Source organism: Thermobia domestica, chromosome 16 (genome assembly GCF_964235325.1).
Source record: "Thermobia domestica chromosome 16, izTheDome1.hap1.1, whole genome shotgun sequence".
NCBI classification, from domain to species: domain Eukaryota; kingdom Metazoa; phylum Arthropoda; class Insecta; order Zygentoma; family Lepismatidae; genus Thermobia; species Thermobia domestica.
The window spans coordinates 122,628,782-122,649,314 of record NC_137469.1 but is presented as its reverse complement, the minus strand read 5'-3'; the positions used below and the strand labels follow the sequence as shown (position 1 = coordinate 122,649,314).

At 35.1% G+C, this 20,533-nt stretch overlaps 1 protein-coding gene across 1 annotated transcript in view; it reads right to left on the bottom strand.

Moving 5' to 3' along the window:
* Positions 1-4,242: 4,242 nt before the first annotated feature.
* LOC145673387 (lysosomal alpha-glucosidase-like) overlaps positions 4,243-20,533 on the bottom strand; it is a 137,222-nt gene continuing 120,931 nt past the window's right edge. Inside the window, exons 18-21 of the mRNA XM_081743045.1 lie at positions 20,301-20,442; positions 19,417-19,544; positions 7,124-7,262; positions 4,243-4,965 (exon numbers count right to left, since the gene is read on the bottom strand). Coding sequence (XP_081599171.1) covers positions 4,666-4,965; positions 7,124-7,262; positions 19,417-19,544; positions 20,301-20,442 — 709 coding nt within the window. The 3' untranslated portion in view covers positions 4,243-4,665. The remainder of the gene's footprint in view (positions 4,966-7,123; positions 7,263-19,416; positions 19,545-20,300; positions 20,443-20,533) is intronic.

The following is a 20,533-nucleotide window of genomic DNA, read 5'->3' as shown; positions in this document are numbered from 1 at the left end:
TCATAACTTACAGAGAATTATAATAAAAACATAAAGAATTATAATAGTAATTACGTAAATATTATTGTGTATGTTACCGATTTCTAGTGCTCATTCGCAAATAAATTACCTAAATGCTTATCGCTTCGTCTTGGATTTTATAGTCTAACAAATAATAATAATAAAATCATAGTCATATCTTTAACATCAAATTTCGACTTCATTTATACTCCCAGTGCATACAAAGTTATGAAAAAAATCTTTAAGTTTTACTTCCCGCGGTTATACCGACTAGGCTAAAGGAGACGGTAAAAGTTATGAAAAGTAGTGTACGGAAGAATTTTGATACATACAAGGATTTTGAAAAGCGTACAAAACTTTATCTGAACTGCTGGGCATAAAAGCAGGAAATTTCGTATGAATGATATTTGATATACAGACTACAATAATCCCATTCACTTGTAATTATTTAGTAAATTCCGGTCTTTACATTTGAAATCTTTTCATTTGAACTATTGATGAAGTTTAAATAGAAGTGTTTCCAGTTAGAAAATATATAGAATACGAATATTTGATTCACTTGCACGGATATTTGACAATTTATTTTCCAACATTGTGATAATTGGGAAATTTGAATTACACTAGTTTGTTGTGGGGATTGGAGTTTAGTATCGTTTTCAGCGTCAAGGCTATCTGAATCTTGGATCTATAGTTAAAGATTGAATCCGAACCACTGTAATCTACTCAAATTTCAATGATTTCTAATTACGGGAATCGAACCTGATATTACTAGTAGCAGTCGTAGTCGATGTCATTTTATCTCTCCCATACCGGTACTTGAAGAGAACGGACCTCCAGCTGTCTAGCAGCTATATTTCTTAATTGTAGTGGATTTTTATAGAGAAGAAGTCTACAATGTTTGTAGCAAGTGCTTTTGAGAAGTTTTTTCTGCTGTATGCGATTAAGTAGGCTGTTACGAAATGCCATAAGTCCATTCTGTTCATCCTATCTTAGTCTCGTTTCTTGTTGAGTCGTGCCGTGAGAGCGATGTTTTGCCTTTTTGCTAGCCATAGAGAAATGTGTTATCATGATTGTGTCATTGTTTTGTCTGTGTGAGTTGTAATTTGTTGTCTGTATATGTTGTATGTTGGAGTTTACGTCGGTGTCTTCACTAGTTTTTGTCTATTGGAAGTTACGTTAGTATCTTTAGTGGTGTTTGTCTGTTTAAACTTCCTGTTTGTTGTATATTTTGGTGGGTATTTTAGTTTGAAGTGTATTATATAGATGTTCCCTGTATGGCTCTTATTACAATTAGTTATAGTTGGAGCATGTACTACCCATTTCATGATGATTTAGTTGCTGTTTCTATGGCTTTTTTTTTTTAATCTTAGTGTCAATTATTGTGATGGTTGCTTGAGGTTGCTTTTTATCAGGGTAAGTAGTAGCTATGAGGAGGGCATGATGCTGCTAGTGGTAGAAAATCTTGGGGGTTGATTATCTTGGGAATAAGTTGTCTGGCTTGGTTGTGTCGTGGTCTGTTCGGACAGTCCTAATACTTGTTCTGTATCTTATCCATTTGCATGTGACAGAATATTCTGTTCAAGGGGTTTGTTCATTATTTGTTTGGGTCTTGCCACAGCAAAAGCAGACTCTGGGACAAGTGCAGATGTGTGTAGGATTATCAAAGCAATGGTTTAGTCTTGCAGTGCTTCTTGATGCTTCCAACTTGTGTTTTCTGTTGTGAATAGTTAGACCATTCTCTATGAACTTGCTGATGGCCTCTGGATTGTTTGATAAGAGTCTGAGCAGGGAAAGAGACCATTTTACACTGTATACAGCTCACGTTGCAGAAATTGATATATTTGTTTGTGAGCTCTTCTTTAATCTCTTGTATGGGTATGGTTATGTTTACGTCTTTCACCACGCAGGTGTAGGTACTGTTTACACCGTCTATCACTGCGTTGTTTGCCATCTGCTGGCATCTCCGTCTGCTCTCATGATATCTTCTTATGACTGTACTAGTATATGTTTGGTTATTGGTCCTAAGTTAATTAACTAGAACTTCTCTTAAAATCATCGTAATACGTAAACAATCATCTCATTAAAAATGAGCGGATACGTGTCCGAGCTTTTTTGGAAAATTCCCTTTAAAGAAAGGGAGAGAACTTTGTATATTTTATCACCATATGGGAAGTAATATTGTCTGTTGTTTGCGATCAAATTACGGAAAAACGACTGAAAATTTACAAATTAATTCTGGAACATATTACCTACGTCGAACTATCACTTTCATTAAAGAGGATACAGGGGTTCAAAATTTATGTGTTCTGTTCGTTTTTATCATTACATTTTCATTCAAATTCGTATTCTAACGAACGAAGGGAGTTCAAATATCTTCCATAAACCTATTTTATTCGTGCGAAAAACGGCAATTTCAAAACGTGTCACATGATGTGTTGTCTTGTTAATGAGATTCATTAATTTTTTTTCTAGAAACAAGACTAAGCAAATTAACATATTTACACACGAACATGGTATACTATATATATGGGATTAGTCAGGGACACCGGAAAGTGGCAACACTTCCAAATTGAAGTAGATGGTGGTACTAGTTGATGTGCCATCTACATCACAGAGGTCTGCCATTTAGTTTTGAGTCGTTGGCCAGTGCACGTGCGTGATCAAGCGGTGGAATCCTCTGTTCGAGGGAAGAGTATTGTTGCTGTTCAACGGGAGCTGTGACGTGGGCAGGACCGGCACTTTAGTGTGCCAAACAGGAAAGCAATCGCCCAGGTGGGTGAAACGAGGCAGAAAAACTGGAACTGTCCTCGAGAAGAACACCATGAAGGACCTTGAAGGACAGTCCGTACATCGATCGTGTACGCCTACAGAACATCGTTCGTGTACGCCAGGCTTTGCAGCAGAGTCCGCAAAGATCTGCTTTTCGCCATGCAAGAGCACGGCACATGTCACAAACATCAGTGTGTTGCATTATGAAAGAAGACCTACATTATTATCCACACAAGATAAAGACTGTGTAAGAGCTACGGCAGGTTGACAAAACACTTAGAAAAAGCATTTGTAAACTGTTTTTAGATAAATTGAATCGCGATGAAGACTTGCTGGACAACCTTATGATGTTTGATGAGGCGAATTTCTCCCTGAATGGATGTAAAAAAAAAAAAAAAAGTTTCCTTATTGATCGGACGCAAATTACCAAATTCTCCATGAGACATCACAGTACAGACCTAAAGTTGTTGTTTGGTGTTTCATCACGGTTGTAAGTGGATTGTGAGCCCATGTTTTTTTTTTAAGGACGAAGAAGAGTAAGCTGTGACAGTCAATACCGAACACTATGGGAACATGCTTACTAATTTTCTGGATGAGTGCACCGGTGTGAGTGGAAGACATTTGAAAAATGTATTTCGAAAATAATGACATTGTGATATTTTGCAAATTATGCCATTAATGGCAAGACTTGTATATTTCGTGGAAAGTAGTAAACTTTTTGTAGGTCTAACTATCTTTTCTAATGAAGGTTTTGATTTGTCTGATTTCCTGTAGATGGTCTTATATATATATATATATATATATATATATATATATATATATATATATATATATATATATATATATATATATATATATATATATATATTCGATATGCTCATGAATACGAATTTTAATACAATTATTCCGAAATGAGCTATTTTGAAATTGGCCTAGTTAAGTCGTTTGCTCTCTCAAAAAGGTAGACTAATCACATTGCATGAAAATCATTCGGTTACAGCATTCTATGGATATTACTAGGTCATTGTCAAAGTGAGCTTCCTTGAAGAAAGTCGGAAATTGAAACGTAACTGGTTCACTTTCTTACACATGAAAAAGGTAAGGTTCCCGAAGTGCACGAAAGTTAGTCATGGTCCCCTAGATGACTTTTTTTCTACAAATGTCTCTACTTTTTCCCACAAAGCCAAAATCTAGCTAAACCACTTTCCCGAAGCTATTAAGTTGTTTGTTTCTTTCTTATTTAAATAAATAATATGAAACTCATTAGATCAATTTCCAAAATACATTCAATCGCCCCTTCACATCTCGCATTTTTTTTTTTTTTTTTTTTTTTTTTTTGTACTATACTAAGGAGTTACCACTATTTCTAAACAAATAGAGCTCTTTTGATGTTGAAATGTGGGTGCCAAAGAAAGTTTAAGCTTTAAGAAAGTAAATAAATTAAGACAAAAAAAATAAAAGTACAACGAAACATTAATAGTTTATTTATTTATTGACTTTTTCACAGTAATATTGAATTATAGAATTTAAAAGATTTCCAGAATGCACAGTGCAATCCCTGAAACTAGCCAAACATTGTATTGAACACTTATCTTGAATACTTAATCTGTAACTGATTAAAATGTATATATTCCCTTTTAAATAATCACCAAATGAGCTGTAAAGAATCTACTTCTATTAAGAAATCTTTGTTTATTCCACATGTATATCTTCTTGCTACATTTCGTGTTTGAAATTTGCTTAAGTGTCTGATTGGTCCATTGAAAAAAAAAATGCCATTTAGTTCTTGTGTAATAATACAATGGTTTACTAGTTTTATAATCGAATCTGTTCATAGTAATTCTTCTTCTTCTTCTTCATTTTTACTCAGAGTTTCATTAAGCTTGTCCAGCCATCTTAACATGTAAATGATTTTAATAATCCTCCAGTGCATTTACGAGTTGGAGTTCTTGCTGGACTCACATTGGCGTCATATTGGAGCTGAACCACAAAGTGTTCGGTCAGTGATATAAATCCATTACTTACGTCGATTGAGAAAGTATTAATCTCTGGGATATAATGGAAGTCAGTATGTGGTTCATCATTGATAAGGACACCAGTTGGAATATTCTGAAGACCGACAATATGTATGCTATTTAATCCATTGTTCGTCAAAAGAGTAGGATATGAATTTATCACCTCCATTGTGAGTGTGTTCTGCAAAATAAAGAAATAAATACTTTTAGGTGTCTTCAAAAGCATTACTCTTTCTTTGTTATTAAATATTACAACCCATATTTTTATTGTTGCATACTCAAAATTTCATTATTGAAATTTTAATTGGTTAAAATGGTTAAAATGTTATTTTTAAAAAAACGTAAGAACATGAAGAACTCATTAGTTGCCATGACTAGTTAGTGTTTTTTTTTTTTTTTTTTTTTTCCAAAAACCGAAATTGTCACAGTTCCGCATTCACGGATGGAGTAGCATTGCCGTGGCCAAATCAGTAGAAATTCGCGACTTGTTTACTCTTAAGCATTAAGTGATCTCCACTCTCTCATATCTCTGGGACGAGGGTATCTTAGTTCCAGGGATGTACACAGGAATTTATTTCGGATGGTCCAAATTGAATATGAAAATAAATATTAAAGTTTGTAAAATTAGCTCTAATATTAGACTAAATTTACAGAAAAGTCGGGATTTCGGGGAATCCGGAATCCCAGGACCCAGGTCCCTGTCTGGCTCGTTTAGAACCCACATATAAGTTTACGATGGACATTGTGTCCATGGGTTTTCAGGGTTGTCCTGTTTTCTTCCACATTTTCATCTCACAAATTATTTCATAATCATTTAAAAGTTAGAAATAAACTATGGTAAAGACAGTAAAGGGGATCACGCAATATTTACATTCATGAATGAATCTATGCTAGTAATTGAAATAATCAGTATTACGAATATACACTCTCTCGTAACTCAAGTATGTGAGGTTTTAACATGTTCAGCATTTTTGTCTTTTAACTTTAACAAACAAATCTAACTTTTGAAGTTAAACTGATACCAAACAACACTCTACATATTCTTTATATAACCTCTCATACACTAATTATGTTTAAGATTTTAACCTCACCAACGGGGCCGCGGTGGCTCACTAGTAGCGTGCACCTCTCGTCTGTGGCGTATCTGGCTCGATCCTAACTCGCGCCAAGTGAATTTTGTTATGAAAAAATACCGTGTGCGTGAATTTTCTCGGGTTTCTCCCACTTGATTCATTCCATTCATTTCTCATTATCACCGTTTCCTTTAGCCTAGCCGGCATAATCGTAGGACGTAAACCTGAAAGATTTCATTTCATTTAACCTAACCAATACATTTTTCAGCTGTAATCAAAATGTCAGTTAACCTTTTTTTTAAACTTAAGAGTGTGATTCAGAAAGTAATGCCTCGAAGGTGATACCTTTATTTGTGTTTGACAGGCATCATCCATACAGATATCAGTGGAAAGCGTTCAATGTCAGCTACAAAGTAGCATCACTTTTCAACATAGTCCTCTTCCCATTATGGACAACATACTTGCGCCAATGCAGTGGCTGCTGGCGACACAATTGTCCACCTCGGCATCACAACTATAGCGTTGGTTCTTAAGGTGAGCCTTAAGTTTGGGGAAGAGCCAAAAGTCCCATGGCACAAGATCCGGACTATAGGCAGGATGAGGCAGAATGTCAACAACAATGCTTTGCCAGTAAATGGGACAACTTCAAACTTTTTTAGCAGACGAGAGGATTCCAAAGACTGACGCTTCGTTTTCGGGTCGCAATGGTGCATTCAGGACACGTCGCCGGCAATGAATGTTCTTGGGCACACAATCTTCAGCAGTCCGCTGACAGCCCGCCGACGCCCGCCCGATGACAGATCGCTGTTTCAACCGGACGTCTACACTGGATACCATGGATTCCTCCATTACTCTGGAATAAGAGATAGGAAGGTGAAACAAGTGACATTCAATAGCTTAAACATTAGTGCATTAATGATAAAAAGTTCAGAATGTTTGTAGTACTATTGGCCAAGTAGTGGGCTTAGAGGCATTACTTTTTGAATCACCCACGTATTTATCTCGAAACTTCTTCTAACCTCAGCATGGGATATGAATACAGACAGTCATCCTTACCTTGTTGATGATAATGGATTGACCTCATTAACGGACCTCGGTCGAAATAACTATAGCTATCTATTTCAAGAAAAACGTACAATTCAAAATATGCTTCGTTCAAAAGTTAACGTGTGGAGTAACTGACGTACGTACTAACAATCATACAAGGTCCACCAGCGTGGTTCTAATAAACTGGTGCCTGATTTCAAATAGAGGTTAATTAAATACCTGACTAAAGCTGAAATTTAGTAACTGGAACTGTTGCTTTTCGATACTTTGAATTGTTTCTCCGTCGTCCCAGAATAGTTGGCCTTCCGCTGATTCATTTTCGTCTAACAGAAGAAGAACCCAAAAGTTGTTTTGTCGGCTGAGAGGAAAGAAAAGAAACAATTACTAGGATACATTGTTTAAATCAAATATTAGCAAATTCAACCTAAATAATCTGTAGCATAGCAACATTCTTCAATAGTATGTTAGACATTTTACGCTGGAAAGGAAATAAGTATTTATTGTATTTCATTGAGTGAAAAAGAAAATATTTAAGAAGTATGTTTTCGTAAATTTTGTTTTACGAAATTACTATGTAGAGAAAGCAAGTAAGAAGGACTCTTTAATATAAAGATGTTAACTTGAGTAGTGTAAAACGTTCATTTCTTCAATGTGGAAGAAAAAGGCTACAGAGATAAAGGTAATATTCAAATTATTGCATTATTTTTGTTTGCTTGATAGTTGTAACATATGTAACATCACACATCAAATCTCCACAGTGAAAGAAAGGGCCTGTGACACATCCATAAGGTGTCTGGGCCACAACAGCCGATTTTGATGAAACTTGGCACACTAATAGGACACCTTGCAAAACTAACGTAACTGACAGGAATTTGTCGAAAAAGCTATAGTTTCTGAGATACAGTCGATTCATTAAAGATGACATTTGTCGTGATACCTCGGGAACGGCTTCACCGAGATCAAACAAACTTTGCAAGCCATAGTAGATGCGTGATAGCTTTAAAATGAAATTAAAACTAATTGTCTGCACCTACACATAGCTCGAAAACGTAAAGACTGCGATATATATTTCTCTTGCTTAGTTTGAACTGCATGACGAGTATAACATAATGCAAGAAAAAAAACTAGACTCAAAGGTGAGCGTTTTCAAGCAACTGAGGTGAGAATGTGTTGGGGGTGGTCTGCCCCCGAATACCTCCCTCTAGTTACGGCACTCTGTTTGGCTTCTCAGTCATACATTTCCATTACCCTATGTAAAAGTCATATAGTTAACGTTAATAGTCGCCATATTCAGGTCGTATATCAAGTACTGTAAGTCATGAATGTTACACAACAGCAACAAAGTATTAAGAGAGCGTAAGGATAAACTATCAGGCCTATGGTCGCCGTCTATTGGAACACATCAGTGTGATGCAGGCATCTATGCTTCAAAGAAACTTGTCGAAATCATATACCACAGCGTTACCTATATATAGTTAGTGTGGCCGTGAGACTAGACCTTTGGGATTGTCTCATCTTATCGCCTGAAACAGTCTCGTCGTCGCAAAAAGTATAGGCTGGCTCCAATTAGGGATGGGCAAAATCGGTTTTATAAAAACCGGAAACCGGTTTCTAGCAAACCGAAATCCGAAAAACCGACATTTCGGTGTTCTCCCGAAACCGGTCCGGTTTTTCACCAAAAGGTTCGGTTTTTCACCAAACCCGGTTCCGTTTTTTCACTGAAACCGGTTTCAGCTTTCTCCAAAAACCGGTTCGGTTTTTCACCAAAACTGGTTTCTGTGGAAACTTTTGCAAAACATAAAACTATTTCTGTTGAAACGGAATCGACTTCCGTAGAACAACGGAACACTATTCTGGTCAGAAATAGAACCAATTTTTAAAAAAACGAACCGGGTTTGAAGGAAACCGAAACTGGATCCGTTAAAAAACGAACCTGCTTTGGAGAAAACGGGTAACCGATTTCGGAGAAATCCGAACCGATTGCGATGAAAAACCGTTTTGCTTTACTTTTCAAAACCTCGGTTTTCCTAAAAACGGAAAGACCGGTTTTTGTGCCTACCACTAGTTCCAATAGATCTCAACTATAGGCCTGATAGTTTATCCTTACGCTCTCTTAATACTGTGTTACTGTTGTGCAACATTCAAGTAGTAATGGCGTGACCTGAGGACACTTTTTGGCCCCTGGGTCCCTGCCTCAGGACCCATGGTCCCTGGCCCGGGGTCAATGACCTAGGGGTACATAGGACCACCCCCTCTAAATTTTGGCAGGGGTACCATGGCCCACCCCCTAAATTTTGGCAGGGGTACATAGGACCACCCACCTTAAATTTTGGAAATTGCCAAATCTAAAAATTTGGTGTGGTAGCCTAGGACCATAGTATGTACCTCTATCAGTATTGGGTGTCTATGTCGTTCCCTTTCATGGGTAAAAAATTGCCAAAAAGTCAAATTTCGGGGGTTTTTGACCTAATTTATCCTCTTTGATGAGGTATTATTATCCTATATAGTTATATGGGCGTATACAGGGGTCCATTACTTTTCATAAGACATGGGTATATTAATGCACCCCTTGAAAAATTTGGGAGAGGTACCTTGGCCCACCCCTTAAATTTTGGAAATTGACCAATTTAAACATTTGGTATTATAGTACAGGACACTGATATGTATTATGATAAATTTGGGTGGTATACCTCGTTCCCTTCTAGAGGTACAAAATTGCCAAAATATAAACGTAAGCAATACGTAGTACCACGTGTTTGGTTTTTGGTCGATTTTATCCCCTTTGACGAGGTGTTATTATCCTATATATAAGTATATGGTCATGTATAGGGGTCCATTACCTTTCCTAAGATATGGGTATATTTGTGCACTCCTTTAAAAATTTGGGAGGGGTACTTTGGCCCACCCCTTAAATTTTGGAAATTGCCCAATTTAAACATTTGGTATTATAGTACCGGACCCTAACATGTATTATGATAAATTTGGGTGGTCCACCTCGTTCCCTTTTAGGGGTACAAAATTGTCAAAATATAAACGTAAGCAATACGTTGTACCACGTGTTTGGTCTTTTGGCCCAATTTATCCTCTTGGATGAGGTTGTATTACCTTACATGGTTATATGGTTATGTATAGGGATCTATTCCCTATCATAAGACATAGGTACATTTGTGCACTCCTTTAAAAATTTGGGAGGGGTACTTTGGCCCACCACTTAAATTTTAGAAATTGCTCATTTTATATATTTGGTATTATAGTACTGGACCCTAACATGTATTATAATAAATTTGGGTGGTCCACCTCGTTCCCTTTTAGGGGTACGAAATTGCCAAAATATAAACGTAAGCAATACGTTGTACCACGTGTTTGGTTTTGACCTAAGTTATCCCCTTGGATGAGGTCCTATTACCTTATATGGTTATATGGTTATGTATAGGGGTTTATTCCCTATCATAAGACATAGGTACATTTGTGCACTCCTTTTAAAATTTGTGAGGGGTACCTTGGCCCACCCCTTAAATTTTAGAAATTGCTCATTTTATATATTTGGTATTATAGTACTGGACCCTAACATGTATTATGATAAATTTGGGTGGTTCACCTCGTTCCCTTTTAGGGGTACGAAATTGCCAAATTTTAGTACAACCACGTGTTTGTTTTGGCTCAATTTATCCCCTTGGATGAGGTCCTATTACCTTATATGATTATATGGTTATGTATATTGGTCCATTCCCTATTATAAGACATGGGTATATTGATGCACCCTTTAAAAATTTGGGAGGGGTACCTTGGCCCACCTCTTTATTTTGGAAATTTCCCAATTTAAACATTTGGTATAATAGTATAAGACCCTAATATATATATATTACTATAAATTTGGGTGGTCCATCTCGTTCCCTTTCATGGGTACGAAATTGCCAAATTTTAGTACAACCACGTGTTTCGTTTTTGACCTAATTTATTCACTTGGATGAGGTCCTATTACCTAATATGATTATATGGTCATGTATAGGGGTCCATTTTCTATCATAAGACATAGGTACATTGATGCACCCCGGGAGGGGTACCATAGCCAATCCCTTAAAATTTTGCATTTTTTCAATTTAAGCATTCGCTATCATAGTACATGACCTCAATATGTATCATGATAAATTTGGGTGGTCCACCTTGTTCCCTTTCATGGGTAAAAAAATTGCCAAAATATAAACGTAAGCAATATGTTGTATCACGTGTTTGGTTTTTGGCCCAATTTATCCCGTTTGATGCGGTCTTATTACCGTATATGGTCATATGGTCATGTATATAGGTTCATTTCCTATCATAAGACATGAGTACATTGATGCACCCTTTAAAAATTTGGGAGGGGTATCTTGACTCATCCACTCAGTTTTAGAAATTGTTCAACATAAGCATTTGGTATCTTCGTACAGGTCTTCAATATGTACCACTATAAATTTGGATGGTCCACATCGTTCCCTTTCATGGGTAAAGAACTACCAAAATTCAAATTTCGGTGGTTATTGACCCTTTGATAAGTATTTAGCACGTTATATGGTTTATTATCTTTATATGTTTGTTCTCTTTTAAATTTGGGAATTATAAAATAACATAATTTGGTAAACGTTTTCTAGGACCCATTGTAGATGTTGGTGTTCCTCTTATGGCCAAATATTCAAAAATTAAAGGTTATTGACCGGCTTTATTATTGAATAACTACAGGATTTATTACTTTTACATAAGACACAGGTGTATTTGTGTACCAATCTTAAATTTTGGGAGGGGTACATTTCTTATTGTCATATCAATAATTGGTAATTGTTCTTAAAATTGGATAGTATCTCATTCATTGGGTAAATCATTATGATCACGTGATCAGTTATTGACCTATGATGGGATTAGGAGTCCAGGACATTGCTACATTTAAACTTTGTAGGATAATTTGAGAATTGTCAAATGAAATTGAGTCATTGGTATTGATTATTACAGCCAAATATAAACGTAAGCAATACAATGTACCACGTGATTGACCTTGATGAGGTAGTGTACAGGGATACATAGCTAACCTTATTGAATCTTATGACTCATAGTCTTAAGGGAATACATGCTACAACACTGGCAAAGTTATTGTTGATGCAATTTGATTGGTTGATCACTATCTTTCGTGCAATCTGATTGGCTGATCACTATCTTTCGTGCAATCTGATTGGTTGCTGATTTTCAAATCTTTGCTGCATTCAGTTTTAAGTTTTGTTTAACATTTAAAAATCTTGCTTTCGTTCAACATTTTGCACTCACTGATAAATATGATCAAAACCGTTTATTTGTTAATCGAATAGTTAAAAACCGGATAAAGTTTGACGGTTAACCGTGAAACGTAATGTTTTTTAGTTTGAAAATTTTTTGTTTGAAAATTTTTGTTTGAAAACTCTTGTTTCAAATTTGTGTTTGAATTTTTTTGTTTCAGAATTTTGTTTGAAATTTGTTTCAAAATTTTTTGTTTGAAAATTTTTTTGTTTGAAAATTTTTAATTTTTTTGTTGCAAAATTTTGTTTGAAAATTTTTTGTTTAAAATTTTTTGTTCGAAATTTTTGTTTTGAAATTTTTCGTTTCTAAATTTTTTTGTTTAAAATTTTTTTGTTTCGAATTTTTTTTCAAAATTTTGTTTGAAAATTTTTTTCGTTTTAAAATTTTCGTTTCCAAATTTTTTCGTTTCAAAAATTTTGTTTCAAAGTTTGGTTTGACATTTTTAAAAGTTTGTGCACTCATTAGTAAAGAACCGAAACTGTTTAGAACAAAACCTCTGGCAACATTGTGGTGCAATAGTACACGTCAGAACATGATAATGCAACGTCATCAGTTTTTGCATCATATATAAGTATCTTTCGAGTTAGTATTCATGATAACATCATCATGGCTACTTGTCTGCAGTTTCTAAACACACGTGATGTGATGAAATCATTTATCAAGATTACTGATTTACAACAAAATGTACCTTATAGAATCTTAGCTAGCCAAATGATCCCTACAAAATTTGGATTAAGAATCGTAGTGAAGCTTAAAAATGATAAGAATATAATTTTACCAGCAAGATATTTACCCATGGAAGCATCAAAACAAGAAGAACTGCTGCGTTTCTTAAATACTGGATCTGTATCTTTATGTTACAAAGGATTCTTTGGTCGAAGTCATCAATTTGAATTTAGTACACAGCCAGATTCGTCAGCAATTGTGATGAAATCATGAATTCAAACGTCAGCACATTCCTTTGACGTCAGACATAGTTGTATGAATTTGGTTGGTCAGCATGACGTCAGCAACTGTGATGAAACCATGAATTCAAACGTCAGCACATTCCTTTCCAATGACGTCAGCCGTAGTTCTATAAATCAACCAATACACTGTCATCCCACGAAATCATTTGAGCAAGTGCTTTTCAGGAGGAAAGATGTGTACTTCTAGCGATAAAGAGTTCATCTTCGCAAGCTATTATCCAATAAATATATTTCAAACAAAACATGTAATGATTGGTATCAGTGCTAGAACATTTGAACCAGTAATTCGATTGGGCAAAGCAGAACAATTTGGTGTACAACTGACCTTTGTAGAATGGCAAATATTATTATGTTCACCAATCGACCAAATGAACGATTATTTTCATGATGAGCTAAATGTGACCATAGTCAAATCATTAGGCTCAAATCATGAAGTGGTGCTGCGTACAGTCCTCGAAGAGAAGATGGTGCTGTTACGTAAAAAGAGTACATTCTATGTCCCTCGCAACATGGTGTATCTAACACAAACGGAATGGAACAAATTCATCAGCGTATTTCAGTGTGTTAAACATGCAGTGGAAGTGTGCAACAAAACAAGTATATTCCTGAAAAAGTACTATTTTGAAAAATGTGTTATGCATATTGTACAACATGTATCTAGATATTGTGATGGTTGTCAACATCGTTCGTGGGTGCATACCTGTATTGATAAACAGTTTATTTGTGATCAAATGGACATTGAGTTTCCACCAATTGATATTGCAATAGACCTTAAAAGACTTCAATTGGAATTAAAATTATACGCTAAAGACAAACTAGTGCAAGAAGTTCAAAATACATTGAATCGACAATATCCAGAACCACTATCTGGTATGGATGTATGTGGAGTGTAATAAAATGATCCATTTCAATGAATTGTGTTTTTTCATTTCAAGTACAACCCCATATTCTGATGTGTACTATTGCACCACAATGTTGCCAGAGGTTTTACTTCTAAACAGTTCCGGTTCTTTACTAATGAGTGCACAAACTTTTAAAAATGTCAAACCAAACTTTGAAACGAAAAAATCTGGAAACGAAAATTTTAAAACGAAAAAAATTTTCAAACAAAATTTTGAAAAAAAAATTCGAAACAAAAAAATTTTAAACAAAAAAATTTAGAAACGAAAAATTTCAAAACAAAAATTTCGAACAAAAAATTTTAAACAAAAAATTTTCAAACAAAATTTTGCAACAAAAAAATTAAAAATTTTCAAACAAAAAAAATTTTCAAACAAAAAATTTTGAAACATAAATTTCAAACAAAATTCTGAAACAAAAAAATTCAAACACAAATTTGAAACAAGAGTTTTCAAACAAAAATTTTCAAACAAAAAATTTTCAAACTAAAAAACATTACGTTTCACGGTTAACCGTCAAACTTTATCCGGTTTTTAACTATTCGATTAACAAATAAACGGTTTTGATCATATTTATCAGTGAGTGCAAAATGTTGAACGAAAGCAAGATTTTTAAATGTTAAACAAAACTTAAAACTGAATGCAGCAAAGATTTGAAAATCAGCAACCAATCAGATTGCACGAAAGATAGTGATCAGCCAATCAGATTGCACGAAAGATAGTGATCAACCAATCAAATTGCATCAACAATAACTTTGCCAGTGTTGTAGCATGTATTCCCTTAAGACTATGAGTCATAAGATTCAATAAGGTTAGCTATGTATCCCTGTACACTACCTCATCAAGGTCAATCACGTGGTACATCGTATTGCTTACGTTTATATTTGGCTGTAATAATCAATACCAATGACTCAATTTCATTTGACAATTCTCAAATTATCCTACAAAGTTTAAATGTAGCAATGTCCTGGACTCCTAATCCCATCATAGGTCAATAACTGATCACGTGATCATAATGATTTACCCAATGAATGAGATACTATCCAATTTTAAGAACAATTACCAATTATTGATATGACAATAAGAAATGTACCCCTCCCAAAATTTAAGATTGGTACACAAATACACCTGTGTCTTATGTAAAAGTAATAAATCCTGTAGTTATTCAATAATAAAGCCGGTCAATAACCTTTAATTTTTGAATATTTGGCCATAAGAGGAACACCAACATCTACAATGGGTCCTAGAAAACGTTTACCAAATTATGTTATTTTATAATTCCCAAATTTAAAAGAGAACATAAACATATAAAGATAATAAACCATATAACGTGCTAAATACTTATCAAAGGGTCAATAACCACCGAAATTTGAATTTTGGTAGTTCTTTACCCATGAAAGGGAACGATGTGGACCATCCAAATTTATAGTGGTACATATTGAAGACCTGTACGAAGATACCAAATGCTTATGTTGAACAATTTCTAAAACTGAGTGGATGAGTCAAGATACCCCTCCCAAATTTTTAAAGGGTGCATCAATGTACTCATGTCTTATGATAGGAAATGAACCTATATACATGACCATATGACCATATACGGTAATAAGACCGCATCAAACGGGATAAATTGGGCCAAAAACCAAACACGTGATACAACATATTGCTTATGTTTATATTTTGGCAATTTTTTTACCCATGAAAGGGAACAAGGTGGACCACCCAAATTTATCATGATACATATTGAGGTCATGTACTATGATAGCGAATGCTTAAATTGAAAAAATGCAAAATTTTAAGGGATTGGCTATGGTACCCCTCCCGGGGTGCATCAATGTACCTATGTCTTATGATAGAAAATGGACCCCTATACATGACCATATAATCATATTAGGTAATAGGACCTCATCCAAGTGAATAAATTAGGTCAAAAACGAAACACGTGGTTGTACTAAAATTTGGCAATTTCGTACCCATGAAAGGGAACGAGATGGACCACCCAAATTTATAGTAATATATATATATTAGGGTCTTATACTATTATACCAAATGTTTAAATTGGGAAATTTCCAAAATAAAGAGGTGGGCCAAGGTACCCCTCCCAAATTTTTAAAGGGTGCATCAATATACCCATGTCTTATAATAGGGAATGGACCAATATACATAACCATATAATCATATAAGGTAATAGGACCTCATCCAAGGGGATAAATTGAGCCAAAACAAACACGTGGTTGTACTAAAATTTGGCAATTTCGTACCCCTAAAAGGGAACGAGGTGAACCACCCAAATTTATCATAATACATGTTAGGGTCCAGTACTATAATACCAAATATATAAAATGAGCAATTTCTAAAATTTAAGGGGTGGGCCAAGGTACCCCTCACAAATTTTAAAAGGAGTGCACAAATGTACCTATGTCTTATGATAGGGAATAAACCCCTATACATAACCATATAACCATATAAGGTAATAGGACCTCATCCAAGGGGATAACTTAGGTCAAAACCAAACACGTGGTACAACGTATTGCTTACGTTTATATTTTGGCAATTTCGTACCCCTAAAAGGGAACGAGGTGGACCACCCAAATTTATCATAATACATGTTAGGGTCCAGTACTATAATACCAAATATATAAAATGAGCAATTTCTAAAATTTAAGTGGTGGACCAAAGTACCCCTCCCAAATTTTTAAAGGAGTGCACAAATGTACCTGTCTTATGATAGGGAATAGATCCCTATACATAACCATATAACCATATAAGGTAATACAACCTCATCCAAGAGGATAAATTGGGCCAAAAGACCAAACACGTGGTACAACGTATTGCTTACGTTTATATTTTGACAATTTTGTACCCCTAAAAGGGAACGAGGTGGACCACCCAAATTTATCATAATACATGTTAGGGTCCGGTACTATAATACCAAATGTTTAAATTGGGCAATTTCCAAAATTTAAGGGGTGGGCCAAAGTACCCCTCCCAAATTTTTAAAGGAGTGCACAAATATACCCATATCTTAGGAAAGGTAATGGACCCCTATACATGACCATATAACTATATAGGATAATAACACCTCATCAAAGGGGATAAAATCGACCAAAAACCAAACACGTGGTACTACGTATTGCTTACGTTTATATTTTGGCAATTTTGTACCCCTAGAAAGGAACGAGGTGGACCACCCAAATTTATCATAATACATATCAGTGTCCTGTACTATAATACCAAATGTTTAAATTGGTCAATTTCCAAAATTTAAGGGGTGGGCCAAGGTACCTCTCCCAAATTTTTCAAGGGGTGCATTAATATACCCATGTCTTATGAAAAGTAATGGACCCCTGTATACGCCCATATAACTATATAGGATAATAATACCTCATCAAAGAGGATAAATTAGGTCAAAAACCCCCGAAATTTGACTTTTTGGCAATTTTTTACCCATGAAAGGGAACGACATAGACACCCAATACTGATAGAGGTACATACTATGGTCCTAGGCTACCACACCAAATTTTTAGATTTGGCAATTTCCAAAATTTAAGGTGGGTGGTCCTATGTACCCCTGCCAAAATTTAGGGGGTGGGCCATGGTACCCCTGCCAAAATTTAGAGGGGGTGGTCCTATGTACCCCTAGGTCATTGACCCCGGGCCAGGGACCATGGGTCCTGAGGCAGGGACCCAGGGGCCAAAAAGTGTCCTCAGGTCACGCCATTACTACTATTCATGACTTACAGTACTTTATATCACTACCTCAATATGGCGACTATTAACGTTAACTATATGACTTTTACATAGGTGTAATGGAAATGTATGACTAAGAAGCAAGACAGAGTGCCGTAACTAGAGGGTGGTATCCGGGGGCAGACCACCCCCAACACATTCTCACCTCAGTTGCTTGAAAACGATCACCTTTGAGTCTAGTGTTTTTCTTGCATTATGCTATACTTGTCATGTAGTTCAAACTAAGCAAGAGAAAAATATATCGCATTCTTCACGTTTTCGAGATATACACATGCGCACTATTATTTGCGCATTATGCGCAGTTCTGCGCAGGTGCAAACAATTCTTTTGAAAGCTGTCATGCATCTACTATGGCTTGCAAAGTTTGCTTGATCTCGGTGGAACCGTTCCCGAGATATCACGATAAATGTCATCTTTAATGAATCGACTGTATCTCAGAAACTATAGCTTTTTCGACAAACTCCTCTCAGTTATATTAGTTTTGCAAGGTGTCCTATTAGTGTGCCAAGTTTCATCAAAATCGGTTGTTGTGGCCCAGGCACCTTATGGATGTGTCACAGGCCCTTTTCATATTTTTCACGACTTTCAGTAACACCTGCAATTCTTGAAGACGAATTTCAAAGTTCATTTGCAGAATATGGAAACACTATTGTTCATGTTAGTGTATTATGAGCATATTATATATGAAACTATGTTGTTTTAGGAAAACATGAACTAAAAACAAAATATTAAATAATCTGATTTCATAATTGAAAACTAAAGTCGTCCAAATTATTATCTCTCTCAGATATGGTTCTAAGACAGAATTATTGTTTCGACAACGAACTGATGAATTATGGAAGGAAATTAGAGTACAAAGCTATACACTATATATTATGCTATAAAGTTTCTTTTCTCGAAATTTTCATTATGATTCAGAAATATGTTTTCTTAATACTTAATTACAACTATCACGCAAGGAAATGGCGAGCGGTAGTAAATATAGATTACACAAGGAAGCATCCACAAAGAGTTACGACAAAAACAGGGTTTCTGTAATATTGGGGATCAAAGGAAAACCAGTCTAAACTTAGAAGTCTATGTCAGAATGTATACAAGAATAATATATACTTTCTAATCAAGGTAATAAAGTTTGAAATCAAGAAAGGTTTTCCAGGAAAATATGTCGTGAATTTACAAAAATGCTCCTTAAATCGAGAAAGTTATGTCTCTCTGTGAAATACATTTAATATTCATTAGTTACGATGTTTGAGGTACGGACATAATTAATATATACTTTGTCTAAAACATGAATTTTTTCCAGTCAGTTTATCGACTGAAGCCAGTTTTATGTTCCCGTTTTGGAAAGAGGCTGTATGAGGAGGTAACGTAGAACTTAAAGTTAGATCCTAATGACGCCACCTCACAACAAAAATCAAATTCTACGTCTAATTCGAGTATCCTAACAATATAACCACTTGAGAACTTATTTTGATATTAGTTTCGCCCATATACTGTATATATAAGATCATACAATTATTTGTTTAACATATTGTTATACATTTTTATATAACATTTTATTTAGATGTTTTGCTCCAAAACAAATTATTATAATTACCTGGCTTGAGTATTTAGTGCTGGTTCCTGTAAAGGAATTATTGAGCCACCTCGAATGTACATAGGTGGAGTACCTAAATCTTCAGCTGTGACTGTAAATGCTCCCTGGCCTCCTTCGACAGCTACTCCCTGAATTTCAAAAGATTATTAAACATTAAACCACTATCAAGGAATGAGAAATGCTTACTGAGAATTAAAATTGTCTTGATCTTGGTTACACGTAAATAACATTATTTCCTTCTTATAAATTACTAGACGAAATACTTGTTCTTCGCACAGGAGAAATACGTGTATTACATTATTGTTGGCGAAAAATTTAAAACCCTTTTTCTCTCTCAAGATACGCATTTCAATCAAAGTGAAATCATAAAAACCTATGTCGACCCTAGTGCCAACGATGTTCAAAAATGCATTTTAAATGGTTCACCCGTTTTCCCATGATTATTAGCCCGACAAGACAACCTCGAAATCATTAGTAAATATGTTGTGAAAAGAATTAGAAATCGCTACCTTCTCCCGTTAAAAGTGGAATTTCTAGAAACGCCGTAACACATGGTCACTTGTATTGAATAAGAATTTTAAATACTAAATTTAATCTTCCTAAAATATCTCTAACCCTAAGGAACTACAAAATATGACCATTTTATTATAACATTTGTATTCTCTTCAATGACAAATATTACACAAATTTTTTACTTCTTTTAATTGCTGTGAAGAAACAAACGAATAGGTTTAAGCGATTAAAAATAATTTAAACATACAAAGGACTATTTCTATGAGTATTATAATAACAGAACGCTAGCATCACTATTAGTAACAGTTTGCAGAAACTTTTTTCGGCAGCCCTCGTATTTGTACTGGAATTACGGGATTTTCAAAACTTACCGTGTATTCGTCATACCAGATCCCTTCAGGAAGAGTGACATTAACATCTGTGGTCCCTTCATACAAAATGGGAGCAAACAAAATATCGGAACCCCACAGAAATTCCTCATGAATGTCCAATAAGTTTCGATCCTGAGGATATCTGCAAAATAATAGTATTACACAACGTATAATCATTTTAAATCCCTATAATTGTGAAAAACGTATAAACATTTCACAAAGAACAGTATATA